This window comes from Lemur catta, chromosome 6 (genome assembly GCF_020740605.2).
Source record: "Lemur catta isolate mLemCat1 chromosome 6, mLemCat1.pri, whole genome shotgun sequence".
Classification (NCBI taxonomy): Eukaryota; Metazoa; Chordata; class Mammalia; order Primates; family Lemuridae; genus Lemur; species Lemur catta.
This window is the reverse complement of record NC_059133.1, coordinates 47519795-47536584: the sequence shown is the minus strand read 5'-3', so window position 1 is coordinate 47536584 and position 16790 is coordinate 47519795. Positions and strand designations below refer to the sequence as shown.

The window sequence follows — 16790 nt, the reverse complement described above, 5'->3', positions numbered from 1 at the left end:
ATCATGAATAATAACTCTCATGTTCATTCACCAGAGTTGCACAGAGCACCATCACAATTAGGAAACTCTTCCATCATGAATTACCTTATTTCCAAAAGCACCCAAATAATTGTCTCAAGGGTGAATCCTATCTGTCAAAGGCTAAAAGACTTAGGAAGTTGTGTAACTTCACTAAGGAACCCCACAGGGTTTTATGATACCTGATCTAGTCCTGTGTCTAACAGTTACTTAAATCTTAATGCTAACATTAATTGGTTCATGAGTGGCTTGACCTGTTAAGAAAATACTGTGTGGCATTTTAATGTACACAACGTGATAAACATGTGAATCAAGGCCTTTGGCTCAGTCAGTCACCTTCTACAACTTTCAGCGGTGGGTTTTACTGTTGGAAAGAATTTTGACAGGTCTTCATTATTGTCATTGGATATCAGAGAACTGAAATTGATCGGAATTGTAAGCAGTGAATAGATTTGCTAGAATGATTCCATCACTTAAATATCGCTTAAAATTCTAATAATTTCCTTTGTAAATACATTAGAGTGGACTTTTGTTATTTATATTGTTATTTACATTGTACATTTTGTTATTTACATTGTACATTTGATAAAACTGAGGCTTAGAGAGGTAACAAAGTTGCTTAAAGTTAGCAATTGGCAGGGAGAGCTGGGACTGCAACCCCCCAGGTCTTTTCCATTTAAACCCCTCTGCTCTTAACCACTCTGCCATGGTTTCCCATTCACTGGTGTTTGCCGTGGTCCTCCTCTGGGAAGCACTCCCTACCCCTTCCCCTCCACTCAGAAATTTAGTCCTGAGTTAGCAGGAGTCTCTGTGTCCCTCCTTACGTTGCTGTCAGTGGGCAGAAAGGACCCATATCTAGGGAATAGCTGCTCAACTGAGATCTTGGCTGCACGAATGTGCAGGACCTAATGTTAGTATTTAAGTTACAGTTACTAAATTCTTTAGTACTTAGGTTCTCCAGTATTGCCATTTTCCAAAATACACAGAAGGAATTAAGTGAACATAACAGAATTACACGTCTGAATTACTGTGAGACGAGAATCCGGCTCCACTGCAGCCAAAGTGATCCTTAAAATAGATATAAATCTATCCTTCCTGGCTACGATATTCCTCTCAAGTGTCCCACATTCTGCCCACCTGTAATTATTTGTAAGCACTAGTTCAACATCGGCCTTCCAGACTATTGCCGCGCTCCGCACCGTCTGCTGGCGCTCGAGCACAGGGCGGTTATTTGCCGCTGCGGGAATCTGAATTATCGTGTTCACCGCTCAGGGATCCCGGACTTCGCCCTCAGAGTAAGGAGCGCGGACAGGGTGGGGCTCCAGACATGCCCAACCTCCCAGTCCCTCGGCGGTGGCGGGAGCCGTGCCGGCGGCCGGACGGGCTGCAGGCGTGCGCACGCGCACCCGCGCGCCGGCCGTCGGTCACGTGGCCCCTGGCCGGGGCTCGCGAAACCGGAAGTGTCCTGGGGCGCGAGGAGGCCGCGGGAGCCCGCTGGCGGTGGCGCGGCGGAGACCCGGCTGGGTGAGTGGGGCGGAGGGCCAGGCCGCGCGGGGACGCGGGCGGCGGGGCCTTGCGCAGCCTGCGGCGGAGCACTCCCGCCCTCCGTGGGAGGCTGGGATGCTGAGTCAGGGCGGGGGCGGGCCGGGCGACCCGAGAAGCTCCGCACGACCCGCGGCCGAGGTATGCCCGGACCCTGGCTGCGCGGGCACCGGCTCTTGGGTGTCTGGGCGTCCGAGGCCGATTGGCATTGTCACAAGGGCCATGTTCCCTCCGTCTCGACTCCTCGTCCCGCAACCGGCCCTCTGACCTGCAGCCCGGGGCCCTCACTGGTCCGGCTGCGTTGGGCACGGAGAGGGCGACTCGGTTGGCGGGTCTGGGCCTGGCTGCCCGGGGAAGAAGAGCTGCTTCTTTCCCTGGGAGTCAGACTCGCCGTTTTCTACCGCTCTTTCCGCGCGTTGACACGATTGGCAGTTTTTAAATGGATTGATTTTTCAGGGGACCAAAAAGAGACGTTTCATTAGAGTTTCAGGGATGTTAACAGCTGAGGTTGACTCACACCGGAAGCTAGAAGCATAAGATGTTTTTAATGTATACAGACGAAATACAAATTCCCATACGTTTCCTTTCTCCTCGGCTACCTGGCTTATGGGGTTATTTTCTAATCCATATCCCAGGTATTTTTAGTAGGTGGCCACAAAGTAATTTCTCCTAAGTAATTGTCAAGTGTATAACCAAAGACCGGCCTTTTTCACTGTGGAACCCCTAATATATCTATTTACTATATGATTCACATACTGGTAGAGTTTGGAAATCCTGGAACTTTGTCCATAGGCCGTGTCACCAAACTTGTTTTCATCCTTGAACAAATGGCAACTTTCCTTTTGAACGGTACAAGGAAGTAGACTTAAGACAGCATCATCAGTAACATACTTGTTGAGTGCCTGCTTGTATGCTTGTGAAAAACTGGGAAGATTTATATAGCAAGCACCTGTGGGTATGCTGAGTCATGTTTTAGCATGCTGTTATTGTGGGGTTATCGGTAGATAGTTTCAAAAGACATTTTCTCTGACCACTATTGTGATCACTATTATGAAACCATATTTTTGTATCTGCATATAGAGAGCAGATATTGTAGTTGATGAATCTGTTTTGTACATATAGGTACAAATAGGTACCTAATGGTTCTATATGCCATCTACAGTTATCTGAAACAGCAAAGTTACATTAAATAGGAAAGGTTTTTCATTAGATATTTGAGAAGTTCATTACCACCTCTTGAATGGAATGTAATAACTGACAAATCTGTGTTCTTATTTGTGAAAAAGGAATCTTATTTTTATTGCTTATTTCCAATTAATTGTTGTATATAAAATTCCTTATCTGAGTTAGATATTTTTAATATCTTTATAGATCCATAGTTTTTCATTATTAAAGGACAAGGGTAGTGGTGATGCTTATGTTTTAAGACTTGATAATATAGACTATTGGGTATGTTTTTATTTTTATACTTGGAGTTTGGAGAAACTCTTCTTAAATCAATTTCAGAAGAGTAACTTTTCAGAACAATAATTTTTGCATCTTTCCATTATGATTGTCAGACTCTATGTAGATGAAATTTTTTTTTCCTTTTTCTTTTTTTTTTTTTGTTTCTGAGGCAGAGTCCCACTCTGCCACCTGGGCTAGAACATTGTGGCATCAGCCTAGCTCGCAACAACCTCAAACTCCTGGGCTCAAGGGTTTCTCCTGCCTCAGCTTCTGGAGTAGCTGGGGTTGCAGGTGCATGCCACCACGCCAGCTAATTTTTCTATTTTTAGTAGAGATGGGGTCTCACTCTTGCTTAGGCTGGTCTCGAACTCCTGAGCTCAAGCGATCCTCCCGCCTTGGCCTCCCAAAGTGCTAGGATTATAGGCATGAGCCACCACGTCCAGTGAGCCACCTAGCCCCAGCAGATGAAATTTTAGATTATAGAAATGTTACGCAAGTAGCAACAATTGTTTTCATTAGCATTGCCCTGCCCTTGAAGGAGACAAAGTAATTTTTTCTATATTTCTATTTTACATTATTACTTTATTTTAAAACACTTTATAATTTATCATTGATTAATCTTTCAAAACATTGGACACAGGTAAGTAGCCAGTATCACTCTCATTGACAAAGACAAAATTAAAAGGGAAGTAGATGTTTCTGTCAGCCCTTTTGATAAGTGAATTAAATTGAATATATAAGATGCCATTGGTTAATGTTTTTTTCATAGTCCACGCAGCATTTTAGCCTTTTATGTCGCTAGAAACCTAGATTTTTACATTGGACTGTTTGTACTCTTCAATTTAACAATCAATAATGGTTGATCTTACTTGAAACTAAAAATAGCTAAGATTTGCTTCTTAACTGTATTATTCCCTAAAAATATGTGCAAATCTTTTCTTTTCTCTTAGTATAACAAGAGGATCACCCGACCAAGCCGAGATGCAGAGCACTTCTAATCATCTATGGCTTTTATCTGATATTTTAGGCCAAGGAGCTACTGCAAATGTATTTCGTGGAAGACATAAGGTTAGTACGGAGAAAACTGGGAAGGCTTTTTATCACTGCATATATTTCTGTTCTGAGAGGCACACTTATACTAAAGTGTGTGACGTGGTAATTTTGATTCTTTTGTCTAAAGAAATTTCTTTTTTATGATTTTTGTGGTTATTTAAGGCATAGCTGTGTCCGGTGGTGAACATATCTACCCCATGGTGGCAGAGGCTGTGTGTTAGGGAGTGGAGAAAAACAGAAGGTTAGTTGAAAAGAGACTGGGAAAGATTAGTTTTCCTTTTGATTCTTTCCCCAACCCATCTCCCCTATGGCAGTGGGTGATCTCACTAATAGCAGTTCAGGGTAGCAGTGATTTGTGGTGGAGGAAGGCATTTTGGATAGTATGGAGGCAGATGTGTAGTTTGGAGGGAAACCCGCAGACGATTCTGATATGTCCTGCTAAGGGTTTGTGCCCCTGCTACAGGTAGATTGGAGTAAAATCAGATTCTCAACAAGGAGCCCATATTTAAAGGCTATATATCCTGGTGGGAGATAATCAGAACCTGGAAATGGAAATAGAATACAAGAGCTAATCCCAAAGGTACTTCAAGAGCTAAAAGGATTTTGTGTCAGATTCGATATTGGAGTATGAAATGAAAGATAATTAAAATAATTTAAAAGGAAGAAATTGAAGATAATTAAAGTTTCTATTCTGGGAAAGAAGCTGCAAAAAGAATGAAATAAAAATCCTTTCATAATGCAAATAATCACTGATTTTTCAGTGCTATGAATTTGTTATGAGCTAAATGATGTTTGGAGCCTCCTAAATTCTTATTTTCAGAAACAGAGGCTTTAAACATTTTAGTAGGGAGGAGTTTCTTCCTTTTTTCCTATAGCCTTGAGATTACCAGTCAGTTCTGTCAGTGGCAATGAGATAAGCACACATGGGGAGGGGCCGTTTCCTCTGGGCAGAGACTATGACTATAAACAGCCTGTATGGCTCCTAGAGAATGAATCAGAAGTACCATACGGACAACTGTTAGCTTTTCCCCCCGGCTTTCCAGAATTGTCCTCAGGCTCTGGATTCTCGTTCAAGTTCATTGTGATCAATTTTAGATACTCCTGTCCTAGAAATTATTTTTGTTTTGGGCTAAGAAGAGAAAATGGGTGGTGACATAGGATTTAGCAGTGAGAACACATCTGACAGTCTGTCTTCTTGTGGTCCGAATTAACAAACTTTAATAATCACTTGGTATGCATCAGGCACTGTGGTGGACCTAGTGCAGCTAATCTGCAGTCCCTGCACATAAAGAGTTGCAAGTTGAGTAGCAAGATGGTATTAGAAAGGATGGAAATTGGAAACTGATGGGATGACAGGTAGCCAGTAGTGACAGAAATTGGATGAGACATTTAAAGTGCCTGGCACTAGTAGATATTTCACATATTCTGGTCTTCTTTCCTTACTGAGATACTCAGGGACCTTCATGTAAGTGCCTGCATATGGTAGGCACTCTGTAAATGTTTGTTGAATGAAAGAATTAATGAATGAATGAGGACAGATTAAACTACCCTAAGACAACCTGAAGTTCTTCAAAGGAACAAAGATGTACTCTATACAATATAGTAAGGAAACCTAAAATAAGAATTTGGGATGTATAAGAATTGACTTAAAAGATTGCCAAGGCCCAGTTCAGTATTTAGTGCCTTAACAGTCTTCTCAGAAACCATGGTTTTCTTTTTTTTTTTTTTTTTTTTGAGACAGAGTCTCACTCTGTTGCCCAGGCTAGAGTGAGTGCCGTGGCGTCAGCCTAGCTCACAGCAACCTCAAACTCCTGGGCTTAAGCGATCCTACTGCCTCAGCCTCCCGAGTAGCTGGGACTACAGGCATGCACCACCATGCCTGGCTAATTTTTTCTATATATATTTTTAGTTGGCCAGATAATTTCTTTCTATTTTTAGTAGAGACGGAGTCTCGCTCAGGCTGGTCTCCTGAGCTCGAGCGATCCACCCGCCTCAGCCTCCCAGAGGGCTAGGATTACAGGCGTGAGCCACCATGCCCGGCCAAAACCATGGTTTTCTTAGTGACATCTATTTCAAGTGTTTAGGACTGTACCCCAAAAAATCCTGCTTTCCCTTAACTATTTAAAGGATTTTTAACCATTATGTTAACCCTTTGGCCCCTTTATGTTATTGCTTAGAATGACCAGGTTCTTTTTGTTATTGAAAGTATATTACCTATTTAATCTATCTCTTTTTCATTAAATTGCTTTTAGCTACTAAAGTGCATGGGGTGGGGGGGTGTATATGTGTGTGATAACCATGGTAAAGTTGAAGGGAAAATCATGTGTTGAACTACACATATGTATATACGTGTATATGTAGATCTCTAAATATTATCTGTATATGCTTTGAATTAGTGGCAGTGAATGACAGATGACTGTGAAGGTGAATAAAGGGAAAATATATTCCCACACATATCCCATTAATATCACTGGTATGATGTGGACTACAAAAATTTGGAAGATACTGGCCTTGATCACAGTGGGTACATTGCAACATTGTATTATTTTCCATGCTTGCCTCTCTGTTATGATTCTCCTTATTTTAGACTGAGTTTGAGACAAGTGTCTTTATGAAAAATCTCTGTGTTGGGTGATATTTAGATTTGCCAGTGTCTTTACCTGGCTAAACAAATGGAAAAATGGTGGAATTGAACTGTACTTAAATTGTTTTCCTTCCCTACATCTGAAAATGGTCATTGGCTCTTTTCCTCTTTAATTTTCTTCTGGAAAGAATATATGTCTATTTGTGAATTTGGTGTGACCAGGGTGAGGGGGAACACACAACTGGTGCCTTCTAGTGATCTTAAGGGGTGGGATTATGGAGCTATTAAATGATTTTACGAAAAAGATCATTCTGTGATGGGGTGAGAGGAGGATAATGGCTCAAAGTGGTAAATTTGAGTGGAAAGGTATTGAGAGGCCTCCAAAGCAGGAACAGTACAGAGGTCCTGACAGACAGAAGGCCATTAAATGTCTTTAGGCAGGGAGTGCTTGAACCCCAGGTTTAAAGAGAAAAAATGATTTTCCATTTGCTCCGGGGAAGTTCAACCTTGGATAAATGGGGGAGAAAGTAAGGCTACACTCAAAATCTGGATTGGCCACCAGAGAGACCCATGCTGATTGGAGCGATTGGAAGGTAGTTGTGGGGTCTAGAAAAGTCTTAAAGGTTAATATGAAGAACATACAAATGTGACGTTTGCCTGAAATTTAAGCATGTGTTTTATACATCTAAGATTCCCTCCTAACTACATATAGCTGTGTGTTGTAATTCTGTGTGTGATCTACTTCAATAGACCACGAAAGAGTGAGAGTGGGGTGCTGCGGGTACATCGGTAGAGAAGAGGAAATGCCTTTGATCCTCTAGAGATGGCCTGTGAAGGCACAACCTGCCCTAGTCGTCTAGGTGGTGTTGCAGACACTTACCCAGGCAGCAGTGGTGTAATCCAGCCACTCTCCAACTCCCGCTCCCCTGCCCCCCACACACATTGTGGTAGCTAGAAAATATTTTTGAAAAGTTAATTGCATTACTCTGATACTCTAATAAAAATTTCATAGGTGAAGTATAGATTTCTATCTCTGTTCTTGTTTTGATTATTTCAAAATTCTTAGGACTTGGAGAAACCTTTGTGAGTTTCACTTTCTATTTCTTATCCAAGAGGTGGTTTCACTTTTGATACCATTATAACTTTTATCTTCTAATGTGTGACTATCTTTGCCACTAGTGTATCATAATGAAGCTTTATTTATAATATGAAAGAAAATAGCCTTCTCCAAATTCTAAAATGTACAATTTGAAAAATATTGAGCAGTTGATTGATTCATTTTAACTTTTAAAAAAAGTCAGGAGTCCTAGTACAAATTACCTATGCCTAAAAGACGCATAGTGTTCTTTAAGAAAGATTGTAGGCACGGTGGCTCATGCCTGTAATCCTAGCACTCTGGGAGGCCGAGGCGGGCGGATCGTTGGAGCTCAGGAGTTCGAGACCAGCCTGAGCAAGAGCGAGACCCCGTCTCTACTAAAAATAGAAAGAAATTATATGGACAGCTAAAAATATATATAGAAAAAAATTAGCCGGGCATGGTGGCACATGTCTGTAGTCCCAGCTACTCGGGAGGCTGAGGCAGAAGGATCACTTGAGCCCAGGAGTTTGAGGTTGCTATGAGCTAGGCTGATGCTACGGCACTCACTCTAGCCTGGGCAACAGAGTGAGACTCTGTCTCAAAAAAAAAAAAAAAGACAGACAGATTGGTATAGCTAGTTCTAATGGCACCTTTTTATCTCTTTACAATATTATAAATAAATAAAACATGGCTCTCTTCTTTTTGTTTTTTAGAAAACTGGTGATTTATTTGCTATCAAAGTGTTTAATAATATAAGCTTTCTTCGTCCAGTGGATGTTCAAATGAGAGAATTTGAAGTGTTAAAAAAACTCAATCACAAAAATATTGTCAAATTATTTGCTATTGAAGAGGAGGTAAGTGGTCATGCTTTATTTAATCTTGTCATCATGTCTATTGTAGTTATTGTGATAAAGGAGATACAGGAGATAATATTAAAAATAGGTTAAAAAAAACTGGTGAAAATTTGGGTTCATAAATCAAATATTCTATCCCAAAGGATTCTTGGATAAATATAACAACAGAAGTAAAGTATCATAAAAATGGAATCAGAAAAAGTAGTATAAGAAATAAAACAGTATAGAATATAGTTTACCAGTGTTATTACTATAAAGAAAAAAGCTATCAGAAATTAAATTGGCATAATTATAAAAGGGGAAAGTCAAATAATACAAAGAAGCTGTTGTAAAATAATAGAAATCCTAGGAATCCAGAGATTAAGATATGAAGTCCAATTATTAAAGAATTGATTTTAGGGTGAAATAGTAAAAGTAAGAATGTCATATTAGGAAAAATAATCTAGAAATAATGGTAATAGAAATTTATTTTAACCCCTTTAGACATGAGTAATCAATAAAATTATCCTTTTGAAAAACAATTTGGTATGGTCCTTAGTGATTTCATTTTTAGTGATTATTTCTTAGAAACCAATCAGAAATGTAAATTATGGTTTTATATATAAAGATGTTAATTGGTGCCCTGCTTATAATAAAGAATGGTTGAATAAGTTAGAATGCTCAATGGATAGTTACCTGACGCCAGCCAAACTCATGGTTAAGAGTGTACAGCCTTCCAGATTGCCATGTCTGCACAAGACTTCTGATACCAGTTGCAAAGGAATTTGGCAGACTCCACAGAGAGAACAGTCCCACAAGACTGCCCTCACTTCATACCAGCTGGCTACAAATTTGGGGTTTCCCATGACACTCTCAGATTTGATAATTTGCTAGAATGTAGAATGACTCACAGACCTCAGGAAATCGCTATACTGATAAGTACAGTTTTATTATAGCATAAGAATACAAATTAGAACCAGCCAAAGGAAGAGACACAGAGGGTAGAATATGGGGAGCGTTCCATACCTGGAGCTTCCTTATTCTCAGGAACACATTACCTACCATCCTGGCATTGATGTATGATGGTATACCCAGAGTATTGGCAATCGTGGAACCTCACCCACGCCTTTGGTGTCCAGGGTTTTTAGTGGGGCTTGACCACTTATTGCCTCCGTGGCTGACATTTAGTCTGCAGCCCCTCCCAGAGATTTGGGCTAATTCCTTTAGTCTCCGTTTCCTCTGGAGGTCAGAGGACGTGTTCTAAAGACCCCATCAGAGCCAGGTGCGGTGGCTCACACCTATAATCCCAGCTAATCCCAGCAACTCAGGCTAAGGTGGGAAGATCACTTGTGCCCAGTTCAAGACCAGCCTGAGCAACATAGTGAGACTCCTATCTCGAAAAAAAAAATTTTTTTAATTAGCTGAGAGTGGTGGCACATGGCTGTAGTCCCAGCTACTCAGGAAGCTGAGGCAGGAGAATCGCTTGAGCCCAAGAGTTGGACGTGTAGTTAGCTATGATGACAACACTGCACTCTAGCCCAGGCAACAGAGCAGGACTGTCTCAAGAAAAAAAAATTATGGTTTAAAACAAATCAGCTGCTCAGATGCAAATAAGCAGACTGGAACTTTGATTTAAGAGGAACCACTCAGCTCTTCTTTTGTTTTTAAAAATAGGACTTCATTCCTTGAAGTAAAAGTGCTGTCATAAGAAAAATTTTAACTGTTTAAGAGATTTGTTAGAAGAGCTGTTGTCCTAAATGCACTATTATGCATAAGAAATTAAAGATAATTTTAACAGAACCATTATAACATTGTAGCAATGATTTTATAAGTCAAATTTAGCTAGTTTTTACTGTGGTTTGTCTTCAAAAACAAATCCAACTTTCCAAATCCACTTAATAGGAATTAGGAGATGTTAATTCTTATATGTATATAGTCAACAGATATTTACTGAATCCCAAGTGAAGCAATTAAAGTGCCTACATCATTGTAGCAAATCCTACATTTAAATGAAATCAGATAAGTCCTAGCATATAATCAAAATATATTTTTTATGTTGATTCCTAATCAGTGATTTTTTTTCAGACAACAACAAGACATAAAGTACTTATTATGGAATTTTGTCCATGTGGGAGTTTATACACTGTTTTAGAAGAGCCATCTAATGCCTATGGACTACCAGAATCTGAATTTTTAATTGTTTTGCGAGATGTGGGTATGTTTGTTTATATGTATATAAAATTTGGTAACATAGAATAAGAAAATAAATTTCCTATATTCAAACTGAAGACCTTTATGCAATGCTTTCTTAAATATGGAACCAAAAGCACAAATGCCAAAAAAGATAGATAATTAGGTAAATCAGATTTCATCAACATTAAAAACTTTTGTGTTTCAAAAGATGTCAAGTGAAAACCCATAATACGAGAGAAAATGTTTTATCTAGACAACTCAACCATAAAAAGACAAATAACCCAATTTATTGCCAAAAAGGGACAAAAAATTTGAATAGACATTTTATCAAAGAAGTTGTACAAATGACCAAGAAGTACATAAAAAGGTGTTCAACCTTATTAGTCAATAGGTAAATGCTAACCAAAACCACAATGAAATACCGCTTCATACCCTCTATGATGGTTAAATCAGAAAGACAAACAAAAACAAGTGTTGGCAGTTCCTCAGAAGTTTAAATATAAAATTATGTATGACCTAGCAATTCTTTTAATCCACAAGAATTAAAAATGTATCCACACAAATACTTGTATTCCAGTGTTCTCAGCAGTATTATTCATAGTAACCAAAAATGGAAACAGCCCAAATGTCCCATTACCTGATAAATAAACAAAAATATGGTATATCCATACAATGGAATGTTACTTGTTCATACAAAAGAAATTAAGTAGTAATATGTGCTACAACATGGATGAACCTTGACAGCATAATACTAAGTGAAAGAAGCCAGACATAAAAGGCAATATTATATAATTCCATTTGTATGAAATATCCAGAATAGGCAAATCCATAGAGACAGAAAACAGGTTAGTGGTTGTTGAGGGTTTAGGGGAAGATGGAGTTGGGGAGTGATTGCTAATGGGTGTGGGATTTCTCTCTGGCATGATGAAATGTTCTGAAATTAGTGGTGATACTTGTACAAGTCTGACTATACTAAAAATTACCGAATTGTACATTTTAAAAAGAGGAATGTGTGATTTATATCTCAATAAACCTGTTATTTTTTTAAAAATACATGACAATCAAAGGAAATATTTTCTTGGAAAGAAATGAATCAAGTATTTGAGGAGTAGAAAAAGCCCAGTGATAAGGAAGGTATAAGGTTAGTGGGAAATCTTGAACTTGACACTAGAAGTAGAGGAGATTACTGAGGTGAGGATAAAATGAGAGAAAAACAGAATTAATAGTATGCTACAGTCTGCTTAATCAAATAAAAATTATAGATAATTGATGACTTCCTAAGTATATTGGTAGTCCTGAGTTTTAATAATTCTACATTGATATCTCTAAACTTTTTTCACGGTTTGAACTTAAACATTGATCAATCAAACAAATGTTTCAAATTATATCACTCTGTGACACTGCCTGTCATTGGGCCAAAACTACTTAATTTCAGCAATTTTACCACTTTGCCCTTGAAGAAAAAGAAAAATGGGCTTTTGGAGTAATACTAAGCATATGAGAAATACATTTTTATGGAAACAAGACACTTTGCCCTCTTTCTGTTTTTATATATATATATATATATATATTAGGGTATTAGGTTATTAAATATGAAATGTCTGGTTTTCTTAAGTACTAAGTTTGACAGTTGATATCTCTGACATTTCACTTTGACACTTCTTGTTTTATTTTTATTGTGAAGGTACATCCTTATTCTTTCAAACACATGGTTTGGCTTGTGATTATCTTTCAAAGTTTTTTTTAGAGCAATTTTAGTGAAACCATGGATAAGTCAAAAATTCATGTTATTTTCAAATATGAGTTCTGTCGTGGAACCAGTGAGGCACAGACAGCTCGAAATATCAATGAAGTGTTTGGGAAGGATGTGGCTAATCAATCCACAGTATGTCGATGGTTTGAGAAGTTCCATTCTGGTGATTTTAACCTTGAAAATGAGCCATGTGGGCGACCTGAGACCAAGGTGGATAATGATGAGCTGAAAGCTATAGTGGAAGCAAATGCATCTCAACCTATACGTGAATTAGCAGCAACGTTTGGCATTACTATTGCAACAGTATTGGACCATTTGAAACAAATTGGCAAGGTAAAGAAGCTGGATAGATGGGTTCCACAGGAATTGAACAAGCATCAGAAGAGAAATCATCTCGAAGCCTGCCTTTATTTCTTGTCGTGACATAAAGGCGAACCATTTCTACACCATAGTGTTATGTGTGATGAAAAATGGATTCTTTTTGACAGTCACAACCGTTCAGCACAATGGTTGGATAAAGATGAAGTGCTGAAACACAGTCCAAAACTGAATATTCATCAAAAAAAGCTAATGGTTTCTGTTTGGTGGTCCAGGACTGGTATTTTCCACTACAGCTTCATGAAACCTGGTGAATTGATTACAGCGGATGTCTACTGCAACCAGTTGGACAAAATGATGAGTATGCTTGCGATTAAGCAGCTGAGACGGGCCCATCCACTTGCAAGACAATGCTCCACCACATGTCGTACAAACAATGCTGCTCAAACTATAGAGGCTGGACTTGGAAACTCTCTGTCATCCACTGTATTCACCAGACCTTGCACCAACTGACTACCACTTCTTCCAGGCTTTGGACCATTTCTTGCAAGGAAAAATATTCAATTCTCAACAAGCTGTGGAAATGCCTTTCACGATTTCATCGCCACTCGCTCTCCAGGCTTCTTCGCTGCTGGCATAAACAAGTTACTGTTAAGATGGCAAAACTGGGCCAGGCGCAGTGGCTCATGCCTGTAATCCTAGCACTTGGGAGACCAAGGCGGGCGGATCATTTGAGCTCAGGAGTTTGAGACCAGCCTGAGCAAGAGCGAGACCCTGTCTCTACTAACAATAGAAAGAAGTTAGCTGGACAACTAAAAATATATAGAAAAAATTAGCTGGGCATGGTAGTACATGCCTATAGTCCCAGCTACTCAGGAGACTGAGGCAGAAAGATTGCTTGAGCCCAGGAGTTTGAGGTTGCTGTGAGCTAGGCTGATGCCACGGCACTCTAGCCTGGGCAACAGAGTGAGACTCTGTCTCAAAAAAAAAAAAAAAAAAAGGCAAAACTGTTGATAGTTTAGGTGCATACTTTGATTAATTGTACTGCTTTGTGTTTGAGATAAACTAAACTTCCGAGTTTAATTCTAACTAAACGTCTGATAATGTGAAATCAGACATTTCATATTTAATGACCTTAATATTGAGTCCAGTTTAACTTTTTATGGAATTTTTTTCCCAAGATAAAGAAATGTGTAACTATGATGAAAGATTGCTGTCTTCCTTGGGAATCTATCATTCTTACACAGATTGCCCACACATATAGAACCAAAAGTAATTCAAGAAACCATGTGCTTAAGACCATTTTGTTACATTTTCATAATAGTATTTAAGAGAGATTTAAGATTTAAATTTTAGATTTTAGAGATCATTAGATTATATCAATTTTTATCATCCTAAAACTCCTTATAACTGAAACATGAGATATAAATTATATATGTATCATCTATTACTTCTTTGAGCAAAATGACTTTGAACAAAATTATGAAAAAACTTGAGTGAATATCATGTATTATATCAATGAATTTGAGTGCGCACACATACACATCAATACCTACATCATGATTTCTTATTTTATATTTATTTTTGAAGTGGGTGGAATGAATCATCTCCGAGAGAATGGCATAGTGCACCGTGATATCAAGCCAGGAAATATCATGCGAGTTATAGGGGAGGATGGACAGTCTGTGTACAAACTCACAGATTTTGGTGCAGCTAGAGAATTAGAAGATGATGAGCAGTTTGTCTCTCTGTATGGCACAGAAGAGTATTTGGTAAGTCATGCATCAGTAATTTCATTTAAGGAAGCTTGATACATTGCAAATATAATTGGGTAATTGGTCAACCAGCTCGCTATCTATAAAATGTCATTATTTTTATGACAAAAGTTAAATTTTCTATTCTAATAAATATGGTGTGTAACAAGGGAATTAGGTATTGGTTTCTAAGGGTGCTATGAGTTGTTTGTTAAAAATTCTTGGAAGAGTATGGGCTCAGGGGTCACGTCTGTAATTCCAGCATTTGGGGAGGCTGAGGCAGGAAAATCACTTGAGGCCAGGAGTTCAAGACCGGTCTGAGTAACATAGTGAGACCTCATTTCTACAAAAAGTAGAAAAATTAGCGTGGTGGCACATGCCAGTAATCCCAGCTACTGCAGAGGATGAGGCAGGAGGATCACCGAAGCCCAGGAGCTTGAGGTTGCAGTGAGCTATGACACCACTGCACTCCAGCCTGGGCAACTGAGCAAGACCCTGTCTCAAAATAATAATAATAATGTAAAGGAAAATATCTTATAATAAGTATTTAATATGTAAAAGTTTAGGAACAACTTTACCAGCAAACAAATTAAGTAGTCATTTATGCTTGCACCTATACATACTATCATCTTGAATACAAGTGTAGTGATAACTTGCACATTATATTAGTGAATCACACATCACAAGTGGTGGTACTGTCATTGATATGATTTCCCAAAGTAGGGAATGGTTCTTGGTAAAGTTTCTAACTAAATAAAGCAGATTTAAATATATTTACATTCTTGGAAAAACTGTACAAAAATACTTTGTTATATGTAAAATGGAGTTAGAAACAGATTTCTCACCTGTACAAGTATATGGCAGAATATTCAATGTCATTCAGGATGTGGGAAGATGATTATTCAGAACTGTCATATACTGCAAGACGTCTCTCAATAACAAACAGACAAGCAGTCCTATACCAGCCTTCATGAGGCTGTTCCTCCAATAATAACTGTTAATCTTTCTTGTAACCTCCTAGGACCACAGTTTAGCTTTTGACTGTAATAGATTTTTAAACTGGGAAGAGCAAAACATTAAATAAATAGCCAGGCACAGTGGCTTACACCTGTAATCCTAGCACTTTGGGAGGCCAAGGCAGGAGGATCATTTGAGGCCAGGAGTTCAAGACCAGCCTGAGCAACACAGTGAGACCCCTGTCTCTACAAAAATAAGAAAAATTAGCCAGGTGTGGTGGTGCACACCTGTATTCCTAGCTACTTGGGAGGCTAAGGTGGGAAGATCACTTGAGCCCAAGAGTTTGAGGCTGTAGTGAGCTACGGTCGTGCCATTGCATTCCAGCTTAGGCTAACAGAGTGAGACCCTGTCTCAAAAAAATTAACTAACTCTGAGTCCATAATGTGCTTTAGGCTGAAATTTAACTCTTATCTATTTATTTAGTATTTTAGAGTATGCTTAGCCCTGTTTTTAAGAGTCTCATGCCCTACTGACTGAGCTAGCCAGGCAGACATTCCTGTTTTTAAATACAGTGTACTAGAAGTTATAAAATGAGATAAAATAGTCTAAAGCTCAGCAATCTAGAAGTATTCCATATATAAATGAAAACCTCTCTCATTTTGAAGTTCCTAGGAATTCCCAAGCCAGATTAAATCCTCTCTTTTTTGTTCGTTGAAGTTCAAAGAAAACAACATTCTTTCTTCTACCATTTTTAATATGATGAGTATCATTTCAGTAATATAATCCTGAAAACTCTGGAGTACTTTATCCTTACACTCCTATTCCAGATGCAGTAAGTAATACGAAGCCCTACACAAGCACAAGTGGCACATTCAAGAGAGAGCCAGTGGGCACAAATGTGTTAGACCATCATGTGTCAAGTCACCATGTTCAGTCACTCCCTGGGGAATAGCTTCCAACTGTACCAGTTAGGCAGTATATTGAGGTGGTCCCCCTTTGTCCGTTTCTAGAATTGCTGTATCTCTTCTTCCCAGGTTGGCAGCCTTATTCCAGAAGATAACAGGCATGTCCACATACTCTTGGCCTATTCACAGCACCATGTATACACTTAATACCAACTGCTAGGTCAAAAGTTGTGCTATTGCTTCTTTGAACAATAGTCTGGTAGGCCTATGTTTGGACACTCACTTCAAAGCCTAGGTCTTATGCTTATTTCCATTTCTAATTTCTTATTAAAATGACTCTTCCCAAAAGAGTTTTC

The 16790-nt window shown here is 38.9% G+C and overlaps 1 protein-coding gene across 2 annotated transcripts in view; it reads left to right on the top strand.

Annotated features, from left to right (window-relative positions):
- The first annotated feature begins 1420 nt into the window (after window positions 1-1420).
- Window positions 1421-16790, top strand: part of TBK1 (TANK binding kinase 1) — a 40684-nt gene continuing 25314 nt past the window's right edge. Inside the window, exons 1-5 of one of the 2 annotated variants that reach the window (XM_045553439.1) lie at window positions 1421-1542; window positions 3957-4074; window positions 8435-8575; window positions 10640-10769; window positions 14409-14590. In XM_045553439.1, the coding sequence (XP_045409395.1) occupies window positions 3988-4074; window positions 8435-8575; window positions 10640-10769; window positions 14409-14590 (540 nt within the window). In that variant the 5' untranslated portion in view covers window positions 1421-1542; window positions 3957-3987. The remainder of the gene's footprint in view (window positions 1543-3956; window positions 4075-8434; window positions 8576-10639; window positions 10770-14408; window positions 14591-16790) is intronic. The other variant, XM_045553440.1, reaches the window with a different exon arrangement.